At 38.1% G+C, this 27,768-nt stretch overlaps 4 protein-coding genes and 3 pseudogenes across 4 annotated transcripts in view; 1 reads left to right on the top strand and 6 right to left on the bottom strand.

Annotated features, from left to right (window-relative positions):
* Positions 1-925: 925 nt before the first annotated feature.
* Positions 926-2,175, bottom strand: LOC141843448 (putative calcium-transporting ATPase 6, plasma membrane-type; annotated as a pseudogene).
* A 1,076-nt stretch (positions 2,176-3,251) lies between these two features.
* On the bottom strand, positions 3,252-5,562 carry LOC141843446 (putative calcium-transporting ATPase 8, plasma membrane-type; annotated as a pseudogene).
* A 111-nt stretch (positions 5,563-5,673) lies between these two features.
* LOC141843023 (putative calcium-transporting ATPase 9, plasma membrane-type) lies at positions 5,674-13,257 on the bottom strand. Its single transcript, XM_074731033.1, is given in 8 exon segments — positions 5,674-6,482; positions 6,640-6,938; positions 7,025-7,123; positions 7,126-7,195; positions 8,648-8,806; positions 9,017-10,956; positions 11,036-11,099; positions 12,830-13,257. Coding segments are annotated over 8 exon segments (3,117 nt in total). The 5' UTR covers positions 13,007-13,257; the 3' UTR covers positions 5,674-6,173.
* A 2,727-nt stretch (positions 13,258-15,984) lies between these two features.
* On the bottom strand, positions 15,985-16,502 carry LOC141843025 (uncharacterized; annotated as a pseudogene).
* A 2,488-nt stretch (positions 16,503-18,990) lies between these two features.
* On the top strand, positions 18,991-19,827 carry LOC141843024 (uncharacterized protein At5g39865-like). The gene has a single exon (XM_074731034.1). It carries the CDS (start codon positions 19,047-19,049, stop codon positions 19,617-19,619), a length of 573 nt encoding a protein of 190 aa, XP_074587135.1. The 5' UTR covers positions 18,991-19,046; the 3' UTR covers positions 19,620-19,827.
* A 1,383-nt stretch (positions 19,828-21,210) lies between these two features.
* Positions 21,211-26,986, bottom strand: LOC141843445 (mitochondrial fission 1 protein A-like). Its single transcript, XM_074731506.1, has 4 exons — positions 26,894-26,986; positions 21,605-21,734; positions 21,332-21,453; positions 21,211-21,225 (listed from the first exon to the last, which is right to left on the bottom strand). The coding sequence occupies exons 1-4, from the start codon at positions 26,984-26,986 to the stop codon at positions 21,211-21,213; spliced, it is 360 nt and encodes a 119-aa protein (XP_074587607.1).
* Positions 26,987-27,428: 442 nt separating this feature from the next.
* LOC141843444 (two-component response regulator ORR9-like) overlaps positions 27,429-27,768 on the bottom strand; it is a 13,843-nt gene continuing 13,503 nt past the window's right edge. The window contains exon 6 of the mRNA XM_074731504.1: positions 27,429-27,684. Coding sequence (XP_074587605.1) covers positions 27,429-27,684 — 256 coding nt within the window. The remainder of the gene's footprint in view (positions 27,685-27,768) is intronic.

Raw genomic sequence — 27,768 nt, 5'->3', positions numbered from 1 at the left:
CTCAAGTTTCAAATTATATGGTCGGATCCTTTTTAGGATTTCAGAGAGCTTTCTGCACCAGATTATTTTTTATTAGTATGTGTTTTTGGCTTTGTTGTGTGGAGAAGGAAACAACCTACACCAAACTCCTGGATTATATTTGTATAAATGCAGCACAGGGTCCATATGATAGTACATTTGTTTATGTGTTACGGTGAATTTTGAACAGTATGGGCTTGTGGCGATCTAAACTCTATATTGATTATAGGTGATTCTGTTATGCAAAATAAATCCTGAAAAAAGATTACAGAATGCGATGCTATTAATTGTATTTTTCTTAATTCGTCGTCCGGACAATCTCTTCTAGTTGATTGGAGAAATAAGGGAGGTCATGGAAGGGATGGTGCACAAGGATGTTTCATTATTATATACGGATCAAATCTCCTTGAGTAAACGAAAATTATTATGGTTTACTATTTTTATTAAAATATGCTATTAAAAAAAAATGATAATCCCAGTAGCCACATCTCTGGGGTGGCCGGTCCGGTCCCACGAAAATTTTCCACCGACCACCAGGGTAAATCGGGAAACGCATACGGTGGCCAATTCAGATGCCCAGCATCCTTTGATTGCGTTCCCCATTTGAAAGAAAATTCCTGCAAATACGCCGTACTTGGGGATCGAACCGCGGATCCCTAAGTTACAATCCGGATGTCCTACCGTTGCACCATTGCCCCGGAGACTAAAATATGCTATTAGAAAAATGGAAAAGTGGATTGATAATTCAAAATTTTGCACGAACCAAACGAACGATCGGAGATTCAGTCACGGGCATAGGAACTCAAATGTTTCAAGGAAATATTTTCGTGAAATCTCCAACATTTCTTGGAACAATATCAAATATTAAAGAATACAATCACTTTTAAATTTAAACTCAACTCATAGATAAAGAAAGTTTTCATCTCAGGTTCTAGCATAGGTTTCTCTTGGCTTTGAGAGTTACAATCATGAAGATGCTATTTCAGTCAAATCAACGAATTGCCCACTAATTACAAACTGGAAAAACATTCTAGTTCTTAGCATATATGTTCGTGGTAAAGGAACCCAAATTACAGACCAAGAAACCATTAAAATTATCCTTGTCAGTCAATGAAGCATGTTTTTGGAGGGATAAGAACTGATAAAGAAAAATGTGATAGTCCCTCCAATCAAGTAGTTAATCACAATACAGGAGTCAAAACTCTATATCAACTGTAAGTAGTGCGTATCCAAAAGCATTGATTTCCTTGCAACAACAAAAACTCCTACTGAAGTAGTCCTGAAAAGGGAGTCCACTAGGAAACAAACTCGGGTCCTGCTCCGATAAGCTGCAAACAAGTATAACAAAATCGTGTATCATTCCTCTGGTAAGGTCAAACATATCTAAGTGTCATTATGCTTTTCTGTTTATACGGCTTCTGGACCACTAGGGAGGGCCTGATAACCATTTCGTTGATCAATGCTGTTCTTGCTTGATTCAACTGGGATGCACTTCAAGATTATTGCAATTATCATGCTGATGGAACCAATCAGAAGACTGAACAACCAAAGTTGCTGACTTAATGGCACTGTTCTTGCATAATTCCCTAGAAATTCGACTATAATTACTTGGAATATGACAGTGGATGCCACAATAGTCAAGAAGATCCAGTTGCTGAATATGCCTCGTAGCACATTTATCCTCTCCATTTCGCGGCTGTTTATCTCGTTAAATACCTGAGCAGTAGACCAAGGTGAGTAGAAATTTGTTAACTTTACTGTCACAAAGCAATATATTCTCAATTAGAATAATCACTACTTGTGTTGCAGGAGACCAAGTATAATCAGTTGATACATACTTTGTCCAATTATATTTCTCCACATGACTGGCGTAATGAAGCTTTCATTCCGCCCAACAGGTGGCCTTTCCAACATATTGTTATTTGGGGGCTCTGTTGCTAATGCTAGGGCACCTAATGTGTCCATGATCATGTTGACCCAAAGCAACTGAACAGCAGTGAGTGGAGCATTCCCTGAGAGTTCAATGTTGGGTAATCTAAATGTTGAGTAAAACATCTTGACCTTCTTAAAACATCATTATTATTAAAATATGCTACCTTATGCAAAAAAAATGATAACCATCAGAGCGACAATGTTAACTGTCAGTTGGAACTGTACATACACGGAACAGCAAACAATAATCCAAAACAGTTATTCCAAGTTTGGGAGTATCTATTTTATAACATGGTTTTCTCAGATAATGAAGTATGCATCGAGGTAGAATAAAAACCGTGAAATTTTGATAATGTATTGTCAATTTACAGTAAAAGCACTTCAACTTGATTGATGCTTTTGCAACCATGGATATTTCTGGTTATGATATGAGCAGAGTTAAGTTTCTGGCCATAACTATTTCACTTGTAACATATTTATCAGCTGATAGAGCAGAATACTAAGAGCGTGTAAAAATAAACTTCTATATTCATGGAGATTTTGAATGGAATTGAGGTGGTCTCGAAGTCCAAAATAGAAGTAGAAAGAAGAGCATCCAAAACAAATTCCTTTGGGTTTGATTGAACTAAGAAGGCTAGATGAATTCATTCAAACAAGAATCTGCATCCAAATATATGCAAATTCTATCATAGAACTTGATAATATAATACTTCATGTCACATGACTCACATCTACTCATACTAACACATATTTAACTATTAGCACTAACATTAGCAATGTCAAGTGAGTTGTGCCACCCATTACATGACCCAATTGGGCATGGGTGTCGCACCCTGCTGAGATACAGCCCACAGGCATCCCCAGATAACACTCCTCATGCCGAGCATAGATGTTGATCAATGTCCTACAAAATATGAAATATTCCACTGATAGAAAAATGAGACTAAGGCACCTATCAAAGATGGTGAAGATCCAACACTAATGCTGCAATTAAAAAGCTTTGACATGGCAATTGTTTGAATTAAAGTTTTGACAATCTTCAAAAGAGACTGAATTGAGCAGATCTTCCAGATAATTAATTCTTCCTTGATCTTACCTCAGACAGTTGATCCTACCAGATTCTAAAGTTTGTGAAAATGAAGTGACATTTAACAAAGGGTTGCAAAGGAAAATAAAGTTTCCATCTTGGTGTGAAGTTAACACCTAAAGATAAACTAAGTTTGATTTACTCTGAATAATGAGGGAATGCCAAAAAGGAGAGAGTATTACTCTGGGGTGGCCGGTGCGGGTCCACGAAAATTTTAGACGACCACCAGGGTAAGATTCTAAACAAGTATTTAAGAACAATTTACAAAGCTTCATTGGTCCACGAAAATTTTCCACCGACCACCAGGGCTATGTCCCTCCATTTCAAATAATAGATTAAAATGCATTCAAGAAGTACCATAATCATGCATAGTCAGCAAAAGTAATTCAGAGTTGAAAAGTATACCTCTGTGCCTGCAATACCCATTGCAAGACCAATATCAGCCTCATGCAGAGCTGGAGCATCATTAGTCCCATCGCCTGTCACTGCTACAACTTCATTAAACATTTTCCTCAAGTTTTTTACTAATGTATGTTTGTCCAAAGGCAAAGACCTAGCCATTACCTGTAAATGACAAAGTAAACTAGTTGCTAAACTGATACCCACAACATATAATTTTGTGCCAATGTTTCGGTTAAACTGGTTGTTTGTTTTTTCAGGAAAAAAATGATTGTTTGTGACCCAAGTGTGAAAGGTTTAACAGCAAGCACACGTTAGTGTAGCTGAAATTGTTTCTCATTGCAGTAAAGCAGCGTAAAGGAACCTGAATTTTTGGTATTATATTTTTATTTCTTCAGGGTTCTTGTTTCTGAATTCTGACCCTTCTATGGCCAAACCATCCTCAGATAATATGCCACACTCTTTTGCTATGGCTTTAGCTGTATTTATGTTGTCTCCTGTAACCATCCGCACCTTGATGCCAGCAGCTATACAAGTCTGAACAGCTTCCTTAACTCCTGGCCGTACAGGATCTTTGATGCCAAAAACACAAATCAGTGTGTAACCAGTAGCAGGAACATCGTCCTTTTGCTTATTGGATAAAACAATGATATTTCCATCACTATCAATTACATGATCACACATTTGTAGGACAATTTCAGATGCACCTTTGCAGAAAGCGCGGGTCCCTCCATCAGGTAATTCAACAAGGACAGACATTTTCTTTTTTACCGAATTAAAAGGTTCAACTATCAACTTTTTGCAGTGCTGATGTTGTGAATCTACTTGTCTTTCTAACTCCAAACCAAACTCTAACAATGCAGTTTCTGTAGGGGTCCCTAGTATTGTATTTTCACCATCCTTCCCTCTAACCACTTCTGAAGCACTATTGAGAAATATACATTGCAAAAGGACTCCTAAAGCACTTTCTGGTATCATGGATTTTAGAGATACAGCAGTCTCAGATCCCCTAAATGATTTTTCCATTTCACAAATCCATATCTTATCAACAACCATGTGTTTAGTTGTTAGTGTACCAGTTTTATCAGTGCAAATACAACTAGCAGATCCCATTGTTTCGCATGCCGACAGGTGTCGCACAAGTGCCTTCTCCTCCATGAGTTTTTTCATTGCGAAGGCAAGACTCAAGGTCACAGCCAGAGGTAGCCCTTCAGGAACAGCAACAACAATGATTGTAACAGAGATAGCAAAATAGTTTAGTATTGTCAATGCATCATCTGGAAACCATTTGAAGCCTGCATTGTAGAACTTCTCAACTATGCCGTTCCTAACAGGGCAACGAATGTCAATGATGCAAATGCTAAACCAATCTTTCCAATTATTGTCGCAACGCCATTGAGCTTTACCTGAAGTGGTGTTTCATCTTCCCCTCCATAACTCAAGGTTTCCATTAATTTTCCCATTCAGTCTTCATTCCAACAGCAGTAACAATCATTGTGGCAGAGCCATCTTGCACTTTAGTTCCTGCTAGAAGAAAGGGCTTTTCATGAGAACTATGCATGGTTCACTTTCCCCAGACAAGTTTGATTCATCTATTAACAAAGCATACCCAGAAATATACAGTCCATCAGCTGGAATTATATCTCCAATTGAAAGATTAACAATATCCCCAACAACTAAATCATAAATTGAAACCTTCTGTCTGTAGCCATCTCTGGTTACTTGAATGAATATTTTCTTCTTTTCTTTCTCCAAATCTCTGAATTGTAATGATTGCCTGTAATCACTGATTGAAGTGACGATGACAACCAAGAAAATACTGAGAACAATTCCCAGCCCATCATACATACCCTTGGGCCATCCTTCTGTAGCAAGACCCACAACAATAGATATCAAAGCGCATATCATAAGGATGAGCAATGTCAAATCATGTAAAGCATCCCACACGAACATCAAAAAACTTCTAGGAGGCTTTTCAACATACTGATTAATTCCATAAATTTCCTTTCTAATGGCAATCCGGATGTCGGAGACTAAAATATGCTATTAGAAAAATGGAAAAGTGGATTGATAATTCAAAATTTTGCACGAACCAAACGAACGATCGGAGATTCAGTCACGGGCATAGGAACTCAAATGTTTCAAGGAAATATTTTCGTGAAATCTCCAACATTTCTTGGAACAATATCAAATATTAAAGAATACAATCACTTTTAAATTTAAACTCAACTCATAGATAAAGAAAGTTTTCATCTCAGGTTCTAGCATAGGTTTCTCTTGGCTTTGAGAGTTACAATCATGAAGATGCTATTTCAGTCAAATCAACGAATTGCCCACTAATTACAAACTGGAAAAACATTCTAGTTCTTAGCATATATGTTCGTGGTAAAGGAACCCAAATTACAGACCAAGAAACCATTAAAATTATCCTTGTCAGTCAATGAAGCATGTTTTTGGAGGGATAAGAACTGATAAAGAAAAATGTGATAGTCCCTCCAATCAAGTAGTTAATCACAATACAGGAGTCAAAACTCTATATCAACTGTAAGTAGTGCGTATCCAAAAGCATTGATTTCCTTGCAACAACAAAAACTCCTACTGAAGTAGTCCTGAAAAGGGAGTCCACTAGGAAACAAACTCGGGTCCTGCTCCGATAAGCTGCAAACAAGTATAACAAAATCGTGTATCATTCCTCTGGTAAGGTCAAACATATCTAAGTGTCATTATGCTTTTCTGTTTATACGGCTTCTGGACCACTAGGGAGGGCCTGATAACCATTTCGTTGATCAATGCTGTTCTTGCTTGATTCAACTGGGATGCACTTCAAGATTATTGCAATTATCATGCTGATGGAACCAATCAGAAGACTGAACAACCAAAGTTGCTGACTTAATGGCACTGTTCTTGCATAATTCCCTAGAAATTCGACTATAATTACTTGGAAGATGACAGTGGATGCCACAATAGTCAAGAAGATCCAGTTGCTGAATATGCCTCGTAGCACATTTATCCTCTCCATTTCGCGGCTGTTTATCTCGTTAAATACCTGAGCAGTAGAGCAAGGTGAGTAGAAATTTGTTAAGCGTTAACTGTCACAAAGCAATATATTCTCAATTAGAATAATCACTACTTGTGTTGATAGAGGCGGGCACCGATTGGATTGGGTCACAAATAAAATAATGAAAATCAAATAGAAATTTTACCTGGCAAAAGACGAAAGTGTTGAATATAAAAGTATTGAGAACAATGTCAGAGTCTGGTCCATCAATATTTAGAAGCTTTTTGCCATCAAACATCAGGAGACCAAGTATAATCAGTTGATACATACTCTGTCCAATTATATTTCTCCACATGACTGGCGTAATGAAGCTTTCATTCCGCCCGACAGGTGGCCTTTCCAACATATTGTTATTTGGGGGCTCTGTTGCTAATGCTAGGGCACCTAATGTGTCCATGATCATGTTGACCCAAAGCAACTGAACAGCAGTGAGTGGAGCATTCCCTGAGAGTTCAATGTTGGGTAATCTAAATGTTGAGTAAAACATCTTGACCTTCTTAAAACATCATTATTATTTAAAATATGAGTACCTGTGATGCATGCAGAAACAAAATTAACCATCAGAGCGACAATGTTAACTGTCAGTTGGAACTGTACAAACTTTTGGATATTGATGTAAACGGCACGACCCATTTGGCTACATTAATTATGGACGTAAAGTTGTCATCCAAAATGATTATATCAGCACTCTCCTTAGCTACCTGCAGATTATATCATGTAAATTTATAAACAAAGAAATACACGGAACAGCAAACAATAATCCAAAACAGTTATTCCAAGTTTGGGAGTATCTATTTTATAACATGGTTTTCTCAGATAATGAAGTATGCATCGAGGTAGAATAAAAACCGTGAAATTTTGATAATGTATTGTCAATTTACAGTAAAAGCACTTCAAATTGATGCTTTTGCAACCATGGATATTTCTGGTTATGATATGAGCAGAGTTAAGTTTCTGGCCATAACTATTTCACTTGATAACATATTTATCAGCTGATAGAGCAGAATACTAAGAGCGAGTAAAAATAAACTTCTATATTCATGGAGATTTTGAATGGAATTGAGGTGGTCTCGAAGTCCAAAATAGAAGTAGAAAGAAGAGCATCCAAAACAAATTCCTTTGGGTTTGATTGAACTAAGAAGGCTAGATGAATTCATTCAAACAAGAATCTGCATCCAAATATATGCAAATTCTATCATAGAACTTGATAATATAATACTTCATGTCACATGACTCACATCTACTCATACTAACACATATTTAACTATTAGCACTAACATTAGCGATGTCAAGTGAGTTGTGCCACCCATTACATGACCCAATTGGGCATGGGTGTCGCACCCTGCTGAGATACAGCCCACAGGCATCCCCAGATAACACTCCTCATGCCGAGCATAGATGTTGATCAATGTCCTACAAAATATGAAATATTCCACTGATAGAAAAATGAGACTAAGGCACCTATCAAAGATGGTGAAGATCCAACACTAATGCTGCAATTAAAAAGCTTTGACATGGCAATTGTTTGAATTAAAGTTTTGACAATCTTCAAAAGAGACTGAATTGAGCAGATCTTCCAAATAATTCTTCCTTGATCTTACCTCAGACAGTTGATCCTACCAGAGTCTAAAGTTTGTGAAGATAAAGTGGCGTTTAACAAAGGGTTACAAAGGAAAATAAAGTGAGGTTCCATTATTTACTCTTGTATTGTGGCAAGAAGTTAAAACCTAATGATAAACAAAGTCTGATTTCTGAATAATGAGGGAATGCCAAAAACGAGTATTACTCTGGCAGCTACCCTTGGAGATAAGATCCCTGAATTTTGAGAACAGCCATCTATATAAGATTCTAACAAGTAGTTAAGAACAATCATTTACAAAGCTTCATTGGTCCAGCTAACGAGCTTAGCCCCAGCTACCACAATGAGGCATAGCCACTGACTCCAACTTGCTTTGTATTCATATCTCTACTTATTATTCACATCAGTTCCTTTTATTTTTTTTCAGTTTTTTTTTTAGTTTACATGCTTACTCAAACCAACAGCCATTTCTCTACCGGAGTTAACCAAATAAGATGTCAATTTAAAATAAATTCAAGAAGTACCATTACTATGCATAACCAGCATAAGCAATTCAGGGTTGAAACAAGTATACCTCTGTACCAGCAATACCCATTGCAAGACCAATATCAGCCTCGTGTAAAGCTGGAGCGTCATTAGTGCCATCGCCTGTCACTGCTACAACTTCATTAAACATTTTCCTCAAGTTTGTTACTAATGCATGTTTGTCCAAAGGCAAAGACCGGGCCATTACCTGCACATAATATATAAAGTAAACTAGTTGTTAAAGCTTAGGAAATATGAATCTACATCATATAATTTCTTGTTAATCTTTCAGTTAAACTGGTTGCTTGTTTTTTAGGAAAAAATTGATTGTTTGTGACCCAAGTGTGAAATTTTTCACAGCAAACATATTAGTGCTGTTGAAATTGTTTCTCATTGCAAAAATGCAGCTTAAAGAAACCTCAATTTTTGGTATTATATCTTTAATTTCTTCAGGGCCCTTGTTCCGAATTTCTGACCCTTCTATAGCCAAACCTTCCTCTGTTAATATGCCACACTCTTTTGCTATGGCTTTAGCTGTACTTATGTTGTCTCCGGTAACCATCCGAACTTTGATACCAGCAGCTATGCAACTCTGAACAGCTTCCTTAACTCCGGGCCGCACTGGATCTTTGATGCCAAAAACACAAATAAGTGTGTAACCAGTAGCAGGAATTCCATCCATATTCTGGTCTTCACCATTTAAGTCCTTATAGGCTAAGCAAAGAGTTCTCAGCGCTTCACAAGCAAAATCATTAATCACCTTCATAACATCCTCCTTTTGCTCATTGGATAAAAGAATGATTTTTCCATCACTGTCAATTACATGATCGCACATTTGTAGGACAATTTCAGATGCACCTTTGCAGAAAGCGAGAGTTCCTCCATCAGGTAATTCAACAAGTACAGACATTTTCTTTTTAACTGAATTAAAAGGTTCAACTTTCAATTTTTTGCAGTGCTGATATTGTGAATCTACTTGTCCTTCTAACTCCAAACCAAACTCTAACAATGCAATTTCTGTAGGGGTCCCTAGTATTGTATTTTTACCATCCTTCCCTCTAACCACTTCTGAACCAGCGTTAAGAAATATACATTGCAAAAGGACTGCTAAAACACTTTCTGGTATCACGGACGTCAGAGATATAGCCGTCTCAGAACCCCTAAATGATTTTTCTATTTCACAAATCCATATCTTATCAACGACCATGTGGTTAGTGGTTAATGTACCAGTTTTATCGGTGCAAATACAACTGGCAGATCCCATAGTTTCACATGCTGATAAATGCCGCACGAGTGCCTTCTCCTCCATGAGTCTTTTCATTGCAAAGGCAAGGCTCAAAGTCACAGCCAGAGGTAGCCCTTCAGGAACAGCTACGACAATGATTGTAACAGAGATAGCAAAATAGTTTAGTATTGTCAAAGCATCATTTGGCAACCATTTGAAGCCTTCATTGTAGAACTTCGCAACTATGAATCTTGCTAACAGGATAAAGAATGTCAATGTTGCAAATGCTAAACCAATCTTCCCAATTATTGTTGCAACACCATTGAGCTTTACCTGAAGTGGTGTTTCATCTTCCCCACCTTGACTCAATGTTTCCATTAATTTTCCCCATTCAGTCTTCATTCCAACAGAAGTAACAAGCATTATGGCAGAGCCATCTTGGACTTTAGTTCCTGCTAGAAGAAAGGGATTCTCATGAGAAATATGCACTGGTTGGCTTTCCCCGGACAAACTTGATTCATCTATCAACAAAGCATACCCAGAAATATACAGCCCATCAGCTGGAACTATATCTCCAATCGAAAGATTAACAATATCCCCAACAACTAAATCATAGATTGAAACCTTCTGTCTGTAGCCATCTCTGGTTACTTGAATGAATATTTTCTTCTTTTCTTTCTCCAAATCCCTGAATTGTAATGATTGCCTGTAATCACTGATTGAAGTGACTATGACAACCAAGAAAATACTGAGAACAATTCCCAGCCCATCATACATACCCTTGGGCCATCCTTCAGTAGCAAGACCCACAACAATAGATATCAAAGCGCATACTATAAGGATGAGCAATGTCAAATCATGTAAAGCATCCCACACGAACATTAAAAAACTCCTAGGAGGCTTTTCAACGTACTGATTAATTCCATAAATTTCCTGTCTAATAGATAAGTCGCTTGTTTTGACACCATAATCCGGTGAAGTAGAAGTTTTCCTTGCTATCCCACTTACTCCTCCATGTTTCTTCAATCTCTTGTTATCATGTGTGCGTGCAATGTTTGCCAATTCATCAGGACTGATAAGGTAACCAGCTTTTCTAACTTCCTCTGTAAGTGGATACTCAGCATTTGCACTAGCTACATTTAAAGATAAAAAAAACTGATTTACAGAACAGAACAAGAGTTTACTTATAATTTCAGTGCATGAAGTTCAAACCATCAATAAAGTGCAGAGCAGCCTTTTGCACGTAAAGGGCAACCCGAAGTTTCCGAATGTTTTCCTGTGTAAAAACCATAAGCATGTTATATCTCTCATAAGACATCGTGTTACCAGAAGGACTCTGTTCACAGTCAAATGAAGGATGGACAGAAATGAAAGCACTCAGAAACAGTAGCACAACCAGATAACAAAACCTAGAATATTGCTGAGTGTAATTACATGAAGTCAAGGTGAGATACGATGACAAATCCATGCATATGTATAATAACGTAAGCTCCTTATCAGAATGCCTCACCGTCCATATAGAACTTGGAATACAGGTTCTCCTACCCTTGTGTATTTGAAGATTTAAAGTGTTCCACCTCATAAATTCATACCGGCACCAAGAGACGTCTGAGGTGAATCTGTAAGAAAATTAGCAAACAAACAGCCTCTGCCTCTGGATTCTTAATTTAGCCATCGTGAATATGTTATTCCTGTTAAATTTTATATACTTTGCCATCCTTTCTTCAAAATCGGGGGGAATATATATATATATATATATATATAGCAATAAATATGGCAGTCTGCAAAGCCTTTGCTTAGACAAACACACTCAATCATTCGAGCACTAAGATAGAGTCAGTTTAGTTTAGAAATTCTCATCCAATCAGCTAAAGGATTCAACTATCACAGCTTTTATTCCTAAAATCCATCCAAATTTCAAATCCACTAGTAGTAAAAAGAAAGATTCACCCACCTAACCAAGACAGCAATTACCCATATAGGGCCTTTGATATTGAAAAATACCTTTTTCTTTTTGTCTTTGAAAAATTAAACACTCATAAAATTAAATAGTCTCCTCATTTTATTTTAGAAAATTGAATTATTTCAAAATAAACATGATCGGGCCGCTCATTTTATAAATTGATGGAACCGACAAATTCAAATAAAATAAAATAGGAGGTATATGTCAATTCAGTTACGTGTAAAATATTTTTTAATTCAAAAGTCTAGGCAAAAGTAATCAATTTTGTTCTAGTAAGCTGATTGGTGAAACGTCTTAGTGGGTCAAAATTTAAAAATAAATTGTTTCTCTTCTTTGAAGAAAGACTTACAGAAAATATACTTTCTTATAAAATTGAACGGACCTAATTTTTTTGATTTTTTTCCAATCATTCGTCTGAATAGAAGAAAGTGTTGGCGCAAATCTGTGTTCCAATATCGCCTAAAATGAGGAACAAAGTAGCTATCGAACCTACTTAGAGGACGGGAAAAAACTGGCTTTCTCCATCATTTATCTCTACATTTGATATGAGCCGTCCTTAGCCGTACAGTACGGGAGTACGTCATGATTCCATCCAGCAGAGTTTTCATAAGCCCGGTCAATCGGGCCAATCGGCCAGGGCATCGAAAACGAACCCAGAGGCGTAGAGGGCACAAAAGAAGAATAAAATAGTGATGTCCAAGGTCCACTTAAGCTTTAGACTTTTGGGGTTACATAGGAAGCTTCCAGAAATTTCCTAGCTCAGTGATTCCAAGTTGCTCTATTTCCAAAGTACGTTGAACCCTAACTGTGCTTTGAAAATTTTCAAAGTAAAATCGACCAAAGATCAGATTGACCAAACTTAACAATAAAAAAAACAGAAAGAAAAGTTTTTGATGAAAATTTCTTAAGAAGAAACAACTGCAACCCACAAAACGAAAATCCTGATGACAAACAAAATCCGAAAATCGGTAAGGAAATAAAGCAATCAGATGGGAACGATGAGGATGCTTTCGATCTACTGGAGTATGGAATGTTGCACAAACCTGGATCTTCTTCTTCTCGACCTCGACCTCGGATCGCTTGTCGAGATCGGGGATCATGCGGAACCTGCGGCGGGGGTTTTTGACAACCAAGCCGACGGCCTTCCGCCACCGCCGCTGCGCCTCCTCAGAAGGGTGCTTGCTCTCCACCTCGAAGTTGCTCTTCAAGAATCTCTCCATCGTATCCGGCGCACCGATGTCCCTCCTCTCCTCTCAACCTCAGTCTCAGTCTCGGTCACGGCGACAGATCAAGCGGACGGAGAGGAGGAGACTCGCGGAGTGGCCGGCGACTCGGCTCGATACAGCGGGGGAGGAATCGGAAAGGAGGAGCAGTTAGCGGCAGTGCTACCTCGCATCTGCGCGGGCCCGCCTCCGCCAATCAGTTGTTATCTCTTCCGGTTCCAGAGCAGATGTACTTTATCGGACCATTATCCTCAACTATTCTATTTAATCTCCTCACTAGTTAGCTTTTCAAGCTATCAATTTCAAATTTAAACTCCGAATACAAAGTTGAAATCGACTATTTTTTTTAAAAAAAATAAATCGAATGGCCCCTTCTAATTTTCCTTGCTATTTCGAAATCTAACTAAAATCTCTGGCTCATCCAACCTGTTCCGTAAGTGACAGATTTTAAAAATCAATTGAAAATTCCTATTAGAAACTTGATAAAATTAGGATCGAACTGTAGTGGAAAAAATTCGGATTGAGACTGAAGCAACCCGAGCTGATGCTGAGGCCTGAGGCATCTAGGATTGAGATGGAAAAGATGCAGAAAAAAAAAAAAAAAAAAAAGGATGAGCTGTACGCAATGAAAATTTAACAACTAGAGGATGCTTTCGAGAAGGGCAGGGTTGCCTTTCAACTGTCAGAACAAGAGACTTGGTAGGCTAAAAATAAAGTTGAATCTTTCAAAAGGGAAGCCATCTAGGCTAAAGCTGAGCTAACTTCCTCCCATACTCAACAGGTAGAACTCCGTCACGACCTGCAAGAGGTTGTTATTAAAAGACAAGGCCTAGAGCAGCAGCTATCCGAGGAAAAGGGACAGAAAGAGAAGGCTTTCTATGAATGAGATCAAGCGCTTGCTATGCTGGAGTTGGTCAAGAAGGAATTGGCTGATTTAAAGGAGGACAAGGAGACACGATGGCAAGAAAGGAAGGCAACTTTCCTTAGTTCTTCAGAATATTATGATATGCTAGGAGCCCGAACTAGTAAAATGTTGAAGCATTGCTTTGAGAGAGCTGGTTGACAATTTCTACAATCCAGACTCATACCTAGAGGAGCTGACCTAAGTTTTCTAGATCCTCAAAAAGTGTGGGACAATTTGTCATCTTTTGAGAAACAAGATTAGTGTAGTTAGCTTATTGTGTTCGAGTACTTTTCTTTTGAATGTATGACTTTGGAATTGAATGTGAATCTTCCTTATACTACGGTTATTACTCTTGTGAGACCTATTGTAGAGTTATTGTTTTCTTCTACTTAAGCCTCCTAAAGGATAAAACTAGTAGCTACTTATGAGGAGGTATTGAGTGATAGATGAGATTGCGTAAATCTCAATGAAAAATTAAGACACTTTTAAATCTGAATATAATAAAATAAACGATACCAATTACCTGTTGTAAGGCAAAGTTGCGAGTTCGGAGCTTGGTGTTCTAGGCCCGTCGTAAGGCGAAGTCGCGAAGCTCGGGGCTCAGTGTTTTGAGCTATCGTAAGACAAAGTCGTGAGCTTGGGACTCGGTGTTCTGGGTATGTCGTAAGGCAAAGTCGCTAGCTCGGGGCTTGGTGTTTCAAGCCTATCATAAGGCAAAGTCACGAGCACGGGGCTCGATGTTCCAATCCTGTCATAAGGCAAAGTCGTGAGCACGGAGCTCGGTGTTCCGATCCTGTCATAAGGCAAAGTCGCGAGCATGGGGCTCGGTGTTCCGAGCCTGTCGTAAGGCAAAGTCACGAGCATGAGGCTCGGTGTTTTGAGCCCGTCGTAAGGCAAAGTTGCGAGCACGGGGCTCGGGATTTCGATCCTGTCGTAAGGGCAAAGTCGCGAGCATGAGGCTTGGTATTTTGATTCTGTCGTAAGGCAAAGTCACAAGCTCGAGGCTCGATGTTTTGAGTTTGTCGTAAGGCAAAGTCACGAGCACGAGGCTTGGTATTTCGATCCTGTCGTAAGACAAAGTCACAAGCACGGGGCTCGATGTTTCAAGCTTGTTGTAAGGCAAAGTCGCGAGCACGGAGCTCGACATTCCGATTCTGTAGTAAGGGCAAAGTTGCGAGCACAGGGCTCGGTATTCCGATCCTGTCGTAAGGCAAAGTCATAAGCAAGGGGCTCGGTGTTCCGAGCCTGTCGTAAGGCAAAGTCACGATGGAGCTCAGTGTTCCAAGCCTATCATAAGATAAAGTCGCGAGTTTGAGGCTCGGTGTTCCGAGCCTGTCACAAGGCAAAGTTGTGAGCACGGGACTCAGTGTTCCGAGCCTGTCATAAGACAAAGTCGCGAGCACGAGGCTCAGTGTTCCGAGCGTGTCGTAAGGCAAAGTCGCGAGCTCAAGACTTGGTGTTCTAGACCAGTAATATCCTGGATCATCATGGAAAAATATTTGGCAATATTATGTTTCTAACATTTATGAAATGGTTTAAATTTGTTGGAGCCCTTCGTTGGCAAGGTTGGCCCATCGTCAACTTCAGGTAGATTCGCTAGTAATGGGAGAGACCACTGGTTTTTTATATTTTGCCCGCAACTATATCTGAGTTTAGGGAGATCAGATCTTGAGAAAGGTAATTGCTGATGGATGTCACTGGTCCGAGACCAAGAGAGTTTCTGGAAGCATCTGAGAGTTTTTAAAGATATTTCAAGTGAACAAATATTAAATAAAGCAATATTGTAAGGATTAGTAATCTGATGAATGAATTATAAGATAAAGAGTGTTAAAGAAAATATCCTGATAATCTGAGAGAGGCTTATGCTCAATGTTGAGGCTTTACTTCAATAATGATAGGAATGACTCCTTGTTTGATGACATTTGCTAAAGAGTATATGTCTTGAGCCGACACTGTCGCGGTTGTAGTGATAGCCAAATTATTTTTTTCCTTTTAGAAAATTACACTTCATTTAGATCTTGTAGGAAATATTCTCCAACTTATTCATCATATGTGTGACATTATTTTGGAGCTATAGAGACCAATCGAAAAGCTTCTGGGCTCCCTCTGGGAGCCCTTATTCCCATTGTAAGAGTGCACCGTCTGAAACTGCTCAACACTAAGCTTGCGCGTGATCCACACAACATGAAAGTATATATATTGAGAAGGTGGAAGGTTAACCTTCATGGAGTCAACCTCTAACCAAATCAGGAATCGACAGACCTTGACTCCCTTGAGGTCCTTGATGTCGTCGTACCTGACAACGCCAGAGACCTTGGTCTCATAGTAGATGAGGCACTCGAAGTCGATGTAGTAAGGGCTGTCGAGATCGACAAAGAAGCTTTCGCTGGAACTCAGGGAGAAGGGCTTGACCATGTTGAGGAGGAGGCTCAGGGGGAGGTTGTACCAAGGGAGGAGATCGTAGATGGTGGTGCTGTTAGAAGCTGAGGAGTGGTCTTTGATGGAAGCAAGGGAGAGAAGGAGAAGATAGGAGAGGAGGAGGAGGAAGAAGAAGTGAGAAGAAGACGAGGAAGAACATAAGATCACCATGGCGTCCTGGAGGATAAGTTGGGTTGAGATTGGGGAGGCAGGTTCAAGCTAAGGGATATGTTTATTTCAGGTGTTTCTTCCCATCGGAGATGGTGGTCGAGGGGGACCGGAGAGGGGAGACGAGGAATCAAAGATCGATCGGAGGGCGATAGGGATTTGGATGGCGACTGGAGAGGCGAGACGGAGGAGAAATAGAGAAGATGAGCAGATTGAAGATATAAGGTTTCATTGGCAAGGGAGAAAGAAACTTAGGATTTTAATCCAAAGAAGAGATGGAGCGCATGTTATTAGAGAAGATTTTCTTGCCGTAGCTTTTCTCTCCGATGGAGTCGTAATTGTCATTAATTCCTCCGGTGTTAACTATCATAGCGTCTTGGCTCAGATTTTTCATAAACGACATCAATTTATTCCGTCCAATACATTATGGATGATCAAACCACCGGTTCACGAGCTGCTGACGTGCATGCTCCTTGAAGATAGTTGTCTGAAGAGATGAAGAGACCTGAAAAGCACTCAAAAAAAGAATTAGAATGACGCCGGGGGTGGATCCCAGCAAGTCACTCCGACGCTCAAGTTAGGATTTTGCGTGAGGAAGAAGTTTAAATGCTTGGGAAAATTAAGGTTGATATGTGCATACCTATGTCCATAGGTATGAGCAATCTTTTATAGAATTGATCTATGAAATATTAGCATCCATTTAGGAAATATTTTGAGATACCTGTTCCAGTTTTAGAAAGATTCTGATTGTCCGTGTCTTTTGAAAATATTTTTCTATTTTTTTGAAAGAAACAGTCTTAGGCTCCCATGATTGCGTGGGTCGACCGACTCTTGAGATTAAGTAGACTTTGAGGTCGAGCCGAGATGGGGCTGATGCATGATGTCGAGTGAGCGCTGAGATCGAAATTTGAGGTCGAGACTCGAGGCCGAGATGGGGTCGGCGCGTGATGTCGAGTGAGCGCCAAGATCAGAACTCGAGGTCAAGACTCGAGGCCAAGATAGGGTCGGTGCGTGATGTCAAGTGAGCGTCGAGATCGGAACTCGAGGTCGAGATTCGAGGCCAAGATGAGGTCGGCGTGTGATGCCAAATGAGCGCCGAGATCGGAACTCGATGTCAAGACTTGAGGTCGAGATGGGGTTGACGCGTGATGTCAAGTAAGCGCCGAGATCGAAACTCGAGGTCAAAACTCAAAACCAAGATGGGATCGACATGTAAGGCCGAGTGAGCGCCAAGATTGGAACTTGAGGTTGAGACTCAAGGCCGAGATGAGGTCAGCACGTGATGTCGAGCAAGTGCCAAGGCTTGAGCTCGAGGTCGAGACTCGCGGCCGAGATGAGATCGGTACGTGATGCCGAGCGAATGCCGAGGCTGGAGCTCAAGGTCGGTACTCAGAGGCCAGGATGAGGTTGGCACGTGATATCGAGCAAGTGTCGAGATCGAAACTCAAGGTCGAGACTCGAGACTGAGATGGGGTCGGCGCATGATGCAAAGTGAGTACTAAGATCGAAACTCGAGGTCGAGACTCGAGGCCGAGATGGGGTCGGCATGTGATGCCGAGTGAGTGCCGAGATCGAAACTCGAGGTTGAAACTCGAAACCGAGATAAAGTTGGCATGCGATGACGAGAGGGTGCAGAGGTTAGACCCTAGACCTTAAGGATGATTATCATCAGGACCTGAGGGGTGTAGATTTATCAATTATCCATCTCTCGAATATTATCTAATCTTTTTTAATGATTTCTCTCTTTTTCCTATTTGTCGACCACGTGATGTGCCAATAACAACCATGTGTCTCCTTCACTGTGTGTGATATTCTAGAAACTCTGCGGTATCAAAACTCATAGCATAGTTATACACCTTTTCTCCTTCACTGTATGATGATGTTTCGTTTCTACTCAAGAGTTCAAGAAGCACACTAGGAAGAACATTAGATTGGAGAGATGGAAGTTTTGTATTATCATTTAGAAAAGATGGAAAATCATCTATGTTATGCCATTAGTCATCAATATAAACTATATCCATTTGTAACACATCACATTGTGCAACATTTTCAGTCATCCAAGATTCTCGCCTAACATTGTTTTTTTTACAAAAAAATTAATGGTAAAATTCACATGTATAATGTTAATTGTACTTGTTGCATTTAAGTTAATAAAAAATTATATGAGTTATAAAAAGAGATAATATATAGGGAAAATAATTAAGGCTTATGATTTGAAAGATTGATGTTTTTAAAAGAATTATGATCTTCATGAATCCTAAATGTCGCTTTTGGATTTTTTTATTGATATATTAATTTATCTTTTTATATTTATTAATAAACTGAAATGTCAAAAATAATCACACAGAAAACTTCCAGAAACTTCGGATACCGCGCAATCAAAACCAACACCCTAACAAACCAAATCTAGCAGCCGCGTTTAACTGCCAGCCAATATATATATATATACACACAGACACGGATTCGCGGCACAAATGATTGGCAGCCCAAATTGACGATTCAATTTCAACCCACGCTTCTCCCCCGTCGAATCCATTGCTGCCTATTATGGCATTCAATATGCTCTTCTCCAATATGCCCCTCCACCACCACCACCTCCACGGCACCGCATTGAATCCGCGGCGCTTTTGCGCCTCCGGCGATCCCACCAAACGCCCCCAACCCGACGTCGTCGTCCTCTACACCACCTCTCTCCGCGCCATCCGCCGCACCTTCCAGGATTGCCGCGCCGTCCGCTCCATCCTGGACGGCCTCGGCGTCGCCGTCGACGAGCGCGACGTCTCCATGGACGCGGGCTTCCGCCAGGAGTTTCAGCTGGCGATGGAGGGCCTCCAGCCCTTCGCGCTCCCCCAGGTCTTCGTCGGCGGCCGGTGCCTCGGCGGGGCGGCGGAGATCTACGCGATGCACGAGGCCGGGGAGCTCGGGAGGGTGCTCGAGGGGGTGGCGCGACGCCGGGATTCGAGATTCAGCGTCGTCTGCGGCGGCTGCAGCGGGGTGCGGTTCGCGCCCTGCTCCGTTTGCCGGGGCAGCCGGAAGGTGTTCGTGGAGGAGGAGGGGCGCGCGCGGCGGTGCGTGGAGTGCAACGAGAACGGGTTGGTACGTTGCCTGGATTGCTGCTGATGTGAAGACGTTATATATAAGACATCGTTTTGAAGATCTCATTCGATCGACCGGTTCAATTCCCGAAACCCGAGTCAGTCTGGTCTGAAAAATGAATGTAGAAAGAAAATCTAGAGAAAAAAAAATGAAATTCTCAAGCACACAAAGTTCATAATGAGATGTGTTTCTCCCTAAAAATAATGTATGAAAGGAAGTTGCTCAACGGGTTAGGTACTAAATACTATAAAATTTAATCTTACAATTGAGTTAGCAGTTAAATCTTTCATCATTCTACAATATTTTCAAATGAAAAGATCAAAACTATTTTTTGATAAATTCAAAAAAAAGCTTATCATCAAAGTTATTATCAATGATCATAAAATTTTAAAAATGATCTCATACTTGATATCATAATTTATAGAACTGCAATGCTAAATGGAAATGTGAAATAATATCAGACATGCAGGTGTAACTTTTCATTTATAGATGGACTATCCATTTGAAGGAGTAGCTTTGATACCTAAACATAAAACAAGCCCAATTTAGCTGTTAGAATGCAACAATTTAATCTTCGATAGCGATGAAAGTCTTAATTGACTTGAACAAGATTTATCATTTCACCTTTGTTGAAAGCATGGAAAGCAAGGTATCTTAGCTTAGTTAGGAAAGTGGTGATTAGTATTTAGTCTTCAACAATATGGGAAAGATGAACTTACATAACACAATTAACTTAGTAGATTTTTACATGTTTTGTGTATTAACTGAAGATTTTGAATCTTGCGATGGCATTCCAGTCTTGAGACAGTTTTTCTCTTTTCTTTTTTTCACTTCACACACTTTACCCTTGCTATTGTTTACAATGTCATCCTCAGAATTTCTTCAACCATAAATGCTCTGTGGTTTTGATCCAACAAGCCTAACATTCTATCCAAGAAATTCCTTCAATGTTTAAAGCATTGATTTTTCTTCCACAATCAAAATCATACATAGAAGTTCTCTTGAGACAAGTTTTCATCAATTCTGATATTTCAAACTTTGTATTTAGCACATGTAATTCTCCATCACAATCAGTCTTAAATATTTTCAAAACTGTTATCAAAATTTTTCCAGTTCTAAAACGAATAATGAATAAACTTGAAAAAGTAAACCCAATTTCTTTATTTGAATTCAAGAAAGTGAAAGTATATGAATCAAATGAAAATGTAAAAGATTCAAAAGATAATAATAAGATTATTTCTGAATCGACCATGCAAATTCAATCTATGAATTGGACAAATTTTTTATTCATAAAAAATGAAATGAAAGATTTTGCTGATAAAACAATCATAATCAGGAATCAAATAGAAGAAATCGTAAAAGAAAAGAAAAAAAAATCCAGCCTATGATGATAAAAGACCAGAATTAAATAAAGATAAATTGGCAGAATTGTAAAAGATTTCACGCTCTTTGTACCCCAGTAAATGCTTATGTCACCACTAGAAGTGATTTTCTTTCCATTGCATTGATATTAATCTCTAACGCTTATATGATTTAAAACACAATTCCAGGATTCCACGAATTGAAGAGAGATGGGTATTTGTCTAGCATACAGCTCAATAATATCAAATTGACCTCAAGAAAGTGGTTTCTAAGGTGCAAGAACCACAGAAGATGAGTAGATCAGAATGATGATTGTCCAAAGAACTAGTAGGATCAAATCTATGAAATAAGAGTATAACGCAATAACAGTATACCTCTAAAGATTGTTCCAAGAGCAGACGACTTCTTGAGTAGTCTCCGTTTCTGTAAAAACCAACAGCCAACAAATAAAGTTTCTCCCTGGTTTGCAGTGGACTAGCTGCATTATTCAAAGAAGCTGCGGAACCACAAAACTTATGCTGATAAGATTAGCAATTCATAAAAAGCCAACAATGAGTGACCAGTAGACAGGAAAAAAAAATTCAGACCACCACACAATTCTATACAAAAAATAAAATAAAAACTTTGAGATTGAGTGATAAAAACACCTTCAAGCATGGCAATTCCACGATTCACACCTTCCGGGAGCGTGGAATGAACAAGAGCCCAGGACAACCTCATAAGACACTCATTCTTGGTCTCCGCACTTCTACTCTCTGTGACCTCTCTCTCACAACCCTATGCGAATGAGTTCGATCGGTTAGCTAAAGTAAGTGAACAAGAATTCTACATTACAGCATCAAGCATCAGGGAAGGATGTAATGATAGAGTTTGTAAATCCTAAACCGTATAAATTCTATAAACCGAATAAGAACTTGAATAATTGAAAATACAAATAAAATAAGGATCTAGTTTTAACGAAACATGATTTAACAAATAAAATATATAAATAACGACAAGGAACTTGATTAGAGAATTATTGTCCTTGTCATGCAACGTCAACTGCTCGATCCCCGTAGAAGAAGATGAAGCGGACAAAAGAGTGGTCTTTCAAGGAAATTAGGGTGATGGCGTCGTAACACCTTTGTCAATTAGAAATAAAGGCGGAATGTTAATTATACCTAAACCTTCAAGGATCAAACCATATATATAGAAATCCGATCCGTTATCAGCCCATAAATAATAATGGAACAGATTGACCTATTGTACATATTTAATGCATATCCAATAATAATGGAACGAACAAACGGATTCTACATATTTAATTCACATCCGATAATAACAGAACGGACTAACGAATTCTACATATTTAATCCACATCCAATAATCTGAAACCCAATAAACCTTAGTTAGATTACTTAAATAGGTTCGATTTGTATCCACATATATAAATTACAATTAAGCTCACTTTAAGATATTAAATTCAACAATCTCCCACTTGGACTACATGTGCTGTGTATATGATGTACAATTATAACTTCAATTGATATCAAATTTTATGAGTATAAAATACCCCTATAAATAATATGGTTCATTAGTTTCATTGGTATAGGACTAAAAATGTCATAACTACTATATATACTTGTAACAAGCCTTAACAATAATCATAATACTAATGTCATCAATGATATAGATCAAGATGTGGATATGTAGTATGAAAATTACATGAAATATGATTAATACATGCCAATTTTCAATTGGTCCTGAATGACCCAAAAAGGTTTGATCATATTTGCAAATACTTTATGCTGAAATGCAATAACAAATCATGATCCAAGCCTTATGATTTCTAAAAGAATCTGTATTATATTTACAAATACCAAATGCTAAACTGCAATAGTAAATCATGATTTTTATTTCAGAGTGTCAAACAAACATATAAATACCCATTAATATTTTTAAACTTTAAGTACGTACAAATATCAAAATAAAATATTTATCTTTATTAATAAATATAGAGCAATAAAATATATATATATATATATCCTACTATACAAATTTTTCTTCCATAAGAACTCTAATATCCACAACATGCACATGAAACACCTTAGGCATCACGCCCTTTGTGAGTGGATCTACCAATATGAAATCTGTACTAATGTGCTATATCATCACCTAATGACTCTGAACTCTTTCTTTAACTGCTAGAAATTTGATGTCGATGTGATTGGACTTCGACGAACTGCGATTGTTCTTGGCATAAAGTTTGGTAACTTTATTATTACAGTTAATCTTCAATGACCTATCAATACCATTAACAATACACAGTGTTGTGATAAAATTTCGTAGTCAAATTCCATGATTGGATGCTTTGTAGCATGCTATCAATTCTGCCTCTATAGTAGAAGTGGCTACTAGTGTCTAATACTAGACTTTCTACCCATCCACATCTCGAATGAGATTTTATTTACTGCCTTACTTGGTACTCTGTTAAGTAGGTAAACTGTAGTCTTGTGTGCCTCACCCCACAAAGATTCAGATAAAGAAATAAAAATCATCATACTTCTTACCAAATCTTTTAGGGCACGATTGCGTTGCTCAACTACACCATTCTGACTAGAACTACATATCAGACATGATATACTGAGGTACAATCCCACACTGTACAAGGTAATTCGTAAAAGGTCTTGAACATTGTTCACCTGATCCATCACCTCAACGATCGGATCAAACAACTTTAATATTCACCTCCACGATCGGATCAGACAGCTTTAATTTTCTCACCTAGTTGATTTTCAACTTCGGCTTTAAAAATTTTGAACATGTCTAAAGATTGCGACTTCTCACGAATGAGGTACAGATAGCTGAATTGAGAGTAATCGTCTATGAAACTAGTAAAATATGTGTATCTATTCCAAGATGTCTTAGGGAATGATCCATAAATGTCTGTATGTATTAGCTTCAAAATATCACTACAACAACTGGCCCTTTTATTGCTTTTGTTAGTTGTCTTTCCCTTAACACACTTGATACAGACCTTAAAGTCTGTCATGTCAAGAGAATTGAGAATTCCATATGACATTAATCTTTCTAGGCGTTGTTTGGATATATATCTTAAATGCCACAATATGGATGAATTCTCATTAATCAATTTACGTTTTATACCGATACTATGCATAATTACGTTGTCAACCATAAGAGTTATGATGTTTAATTTATAAAGTTTATCAACTAAGGAATCATTGTCAACCAATGCTGAATTATAGAAAATACTGAAAATTTCATTTCCAAATGAACAAGAATAACCTGATTTGTCTAAACAAGAAATTGAAATTAAATTCTGTCGAAAAGACGGTACAATAAATGTATTTTATAAATCTAAAAAAATATTAATTCCTAAACAATGCCTAAACACACCAATCGACTCGACTTTAACCTTTCTTTCATTTTCTGTATAAATGTATCTTTCACCATCAAGCAGAAGACGGCTCTTGAGACAACTCTGCATAGTGACACTTATATGAGTAGTAGCATCGGTATCTATGCACCAAGTGTTAGAGGGTACAATAATCAAATTGACTTCTGAACTAACAAAGTTGAGAAGTTTACCTTTCTTTATACGCCAATTGGCGTATTTGAGACAATCTTTCTTCATATGACCTTTCTTTTTGCAGAAATAACAAGTGGACTCCGTATCTTGTTTCTTGTGCTCCTTATGGTCAACATTTCCAGAATTTGTAGTTTGCTTTCCCTTTCCTTTATTATTGATCCTTTTTCGTTTCTTGTTTAGACCTCGGGAATTAGATGGTAAGTGAACACTTTCAGGTGTCTCATGCCTCAGTCTCTTCTTTTCTTGCACGCACTGAGTTATAAGTTCATTTAATGTCCACTTATCCTTTTGAGTATTATATGAAATCTTCAAAGTAGTGAACTGTGCAGGTAGAGACATCAAGACAAAATGCACTAATATAGATTCAGATATTTCGAGATTAAGTGCTTTCAGACTTGTGACGATATTGGACATCTCCATAATATATTCCCTAATATTTTCTTTACCGTTATACCTCATAGTTACCAACTTTGAAAGAAGTGTGGTAGTCCCGACCTTTTCATTTGCAACAAAACAGTCTGCTAATTGGCTCAAAAAACTTTTAGCATCTTCTCCTTTAGTAATAGAGCCTTTAATTGGTGTCGGTATGGAAAGCTTCATGATACTTAGACACATACGGTTTGATCACTCCCACTTTTCAAATTCAGCTCTCTGCTCTATGGTGCTAGCACTAGTCAGAGGTGCAGGGCGATCATATCTCAATGCGTAATCTAAGTCCATGCAGCCCAAGACTACGAGAATGTATTCTTTCCATTCAACAAAATTATAACCGGTTAAAGTGGGATGTGAGGATGTGATTAAGACTAGCAATTACTGATTGCACTGAAATAATAAAAGGGAGAATAATGTAAGCTCATGATTTAATCAATACCAAGAACAATTATAAGTAATAAAGTATGCAAATAAAACATATAATTGGGATTTTTATGAGATACCAAGTACAACTTTGCATTTTATTATTTGGACTAAAATGTAATTTGTTAGTGGTACAACACTTTATATGAGTTATATATTTATTTATAACTTACATTAACCTTAATTGATCACATAATATGTCTTCCTTTCGGCCGACATATTTTGTTCATGATTTTAACAAAATAAATTTGTTCTTTAGTTGTAAGTTATCTTGAACATATATCTGACATAAAAATAATTTTTCTTTAGACCAATTACTTTTAACATGGATATATGTCTATCGGCACATAATGCACTAAACCTATTTAATGTGTCTTCCTTTAGGCCGACACAATAATTTAATTTAGTAACACGTGTATAAATAGACCCTAGAAGACCCGAGGAGCTTTCACTGAGCGGATAAGCCAAAACCTAACTCAACCTGGCAACCTCCTTTTGGGTTTTGTCTGCAAAAGAATGGGGAAAGGAATTAGGAAAGGAAATCATAATTAAATCCTTCCTGAGATCATAATAAAAAAGAAATAAATAAATAAAAATAAAATGTTCTTATTCCCTCTATATTATGAACCGTACAATAAATTGAGTCTATTCCCAATTCAACCTGTTCATAATAAATTTTGGAACGAACTTGCTACAAATCGCTCGGTAAGCGTTATGTTGTAAACCATGAAATACGATGAAAGATAACTTAGCTTTGATACCAATTGATAGAATTTGTAAATCGTAGGCTGTATAAGTTCTATAAATCGAATAAAAACTTGAATAATTAAAAATACAAATAAAATAAGGATCTAGTTTTAATGAAACATGATTTAACAAATAAAATATGTAAATAATGATAAAAAAACCTGATTGGAGAATCATTGTCCTTGTCCTGCAATGTCAATTGCTCGATCCCTGTGGAAGAAGATGAAGCGGAAGCAAGAGAGTGGTCTTCCAAGGGAATTAGGGTGACGGCCGTAATACCTTCGTCAATGGGAAACAAAGGCGAGATGTCAATTATACCTAAACTCTATATATAAAAATTTGATCCGTTATCAGCCCATAGATAATAACGGAACGGATTGACCTATTCTACATATTTAATCCATATCCGATAATAATGGAACGAACTAACAGATTCTACATATTTAATTCACATCCGATAATAACGGAAAGGATTAATTAATAGATTTTATATATTTAATCCATATCTAATAATTCAAAACTGGATAAATCTTAATTAAATCACTTAAATTAATTCGTTTCGTCGTATATACCAATTATAATTAAACTCATTTTAAGAGATTTAATCCAACACAAATTGCTCCAGAATAAAAAAGCTTATGAGGATGCCGTAATTTCCGAGCAGTGAGAAAAAAAAACAAGGGAAAAGGAAGCATACGAGGGGGAATTCGACATGGTTAGATTTTTGGCAGAAGGATAGACTTACAGCGATGATGTCGCGGTCGCACCACGGAATGTGATCGCCGCCGGTAAAGAAGCAGCCAACCGAGTCGAAGAACTCACGGATCTTGACATCCATGGCCACGCACTACCTAGGACGAAGGGGAGAAGAATTCCAAGACGGGCCATCAGTCGGTCAATGTAAAGGGGAGGAGAAACAGAATGGGGATGTTTGTGGATCTCCTCCAATTGGAACTTGAAGACGGATGGAAAATTTGACGGACGGATGATCGAGCCGAAAGATGTCATGAACAACAATCCTTTCCCCTGTTTGCTTCAATGGATCGATAGAGGAAGAGAATGATTATATGCACAGAATTAATCTTTTTGAAAGTATGTTCTTGATTTGGGATCAGCATAAAAGTCAGTATGTGCTATGTTTTAGAATTAACGCTTTATTATATTTAATACATCAATGGGATGGGATCTCAAAGTCCATTGAAACCTTTCTCCAGTTATTTACAATTCCTATTTCTGAATTGCTCATCACTTCAAAATCGTCATCATTTCTCAGGAACTGATCACACCAGATAGCAGAATCTTAGTCTTCTCCTTTCTTGTGCAGATTCCTCATCCACGGCTTTCCTTTTGTTGCAGAAACTGATATTGTCATGTCTGATGCTTCTGCAGATGATGCTATTGATCTCGCTGTCTTCTTGTTGATTTAGATGTCCCTCTTTTGATTTCCCTTTCTGTATGTGAGGCCTGAGCCTCTTCATGTCCGAGAGCCTAAGTGGCTTCAGAAAGAACTCTTCTGCTCCTCCTTTTAAGCATCTGCAGAAATGCCCTCAGAATATTTTAGATTTCAATTAAATAAAAAATAATGAATTGAGATCAAACTTCTTTCTTTCTCACTTGTTT

Source organism: Curcuma longa, chromosome 12 (assembly GCF_044706935.1).
Source record: "Curcuma longa cultivar G26 ecotype Majalengka, Jawa Barat chromosome 12, ITB_CL_G26_1.1, whole genome shotgun sequence".
In the NCBI taxonomy this organism is placed as follows: Eukaryota; Viridiplantae; Streptophyta; class Magnoliopsida; order Zingiberales; family Zingiberaceae; genus Curcuma; species Curcuma longa.
The sequence above is the reverse complement of the archived record's forward strand: the minus strand, read 5'-3'. Positions and strand labels throughout refer to the sequence as shown.

Excerpts from the sequence above, each read along its gene's own strand:
- LOC141843024 (XM_074731034.1), top strand. The coding sequence starts at position 19,047 with ATGGCATTCAATATGCTCTTCTCCAATATGCCCCTCCACCACCACCAC.
- LOC141843445 (XM_074731506.1), bottom strand. The coding sequence starts at position 26,986 with ATGGATGTCAAGATCCGTGAGTTCTTCGACTCGGTTGGCTGCTTCTTT. Across the intron at positions 21,735-26,893 it reads GCGACCGCGACATCATCGCT|GGTTGTGAGAGAGAGGTCAC; the intron begins GTAAGTCTATCC and ends TCATTCGCATAG. Across the intron at positions 21,454-21,604 it reads TGGAATTGCCATGCTTGAAG|CTTCTTTGAATAATGCAGCT; the intron begins GTGTTTTTATCA and ends GTGGTTCCGCAG.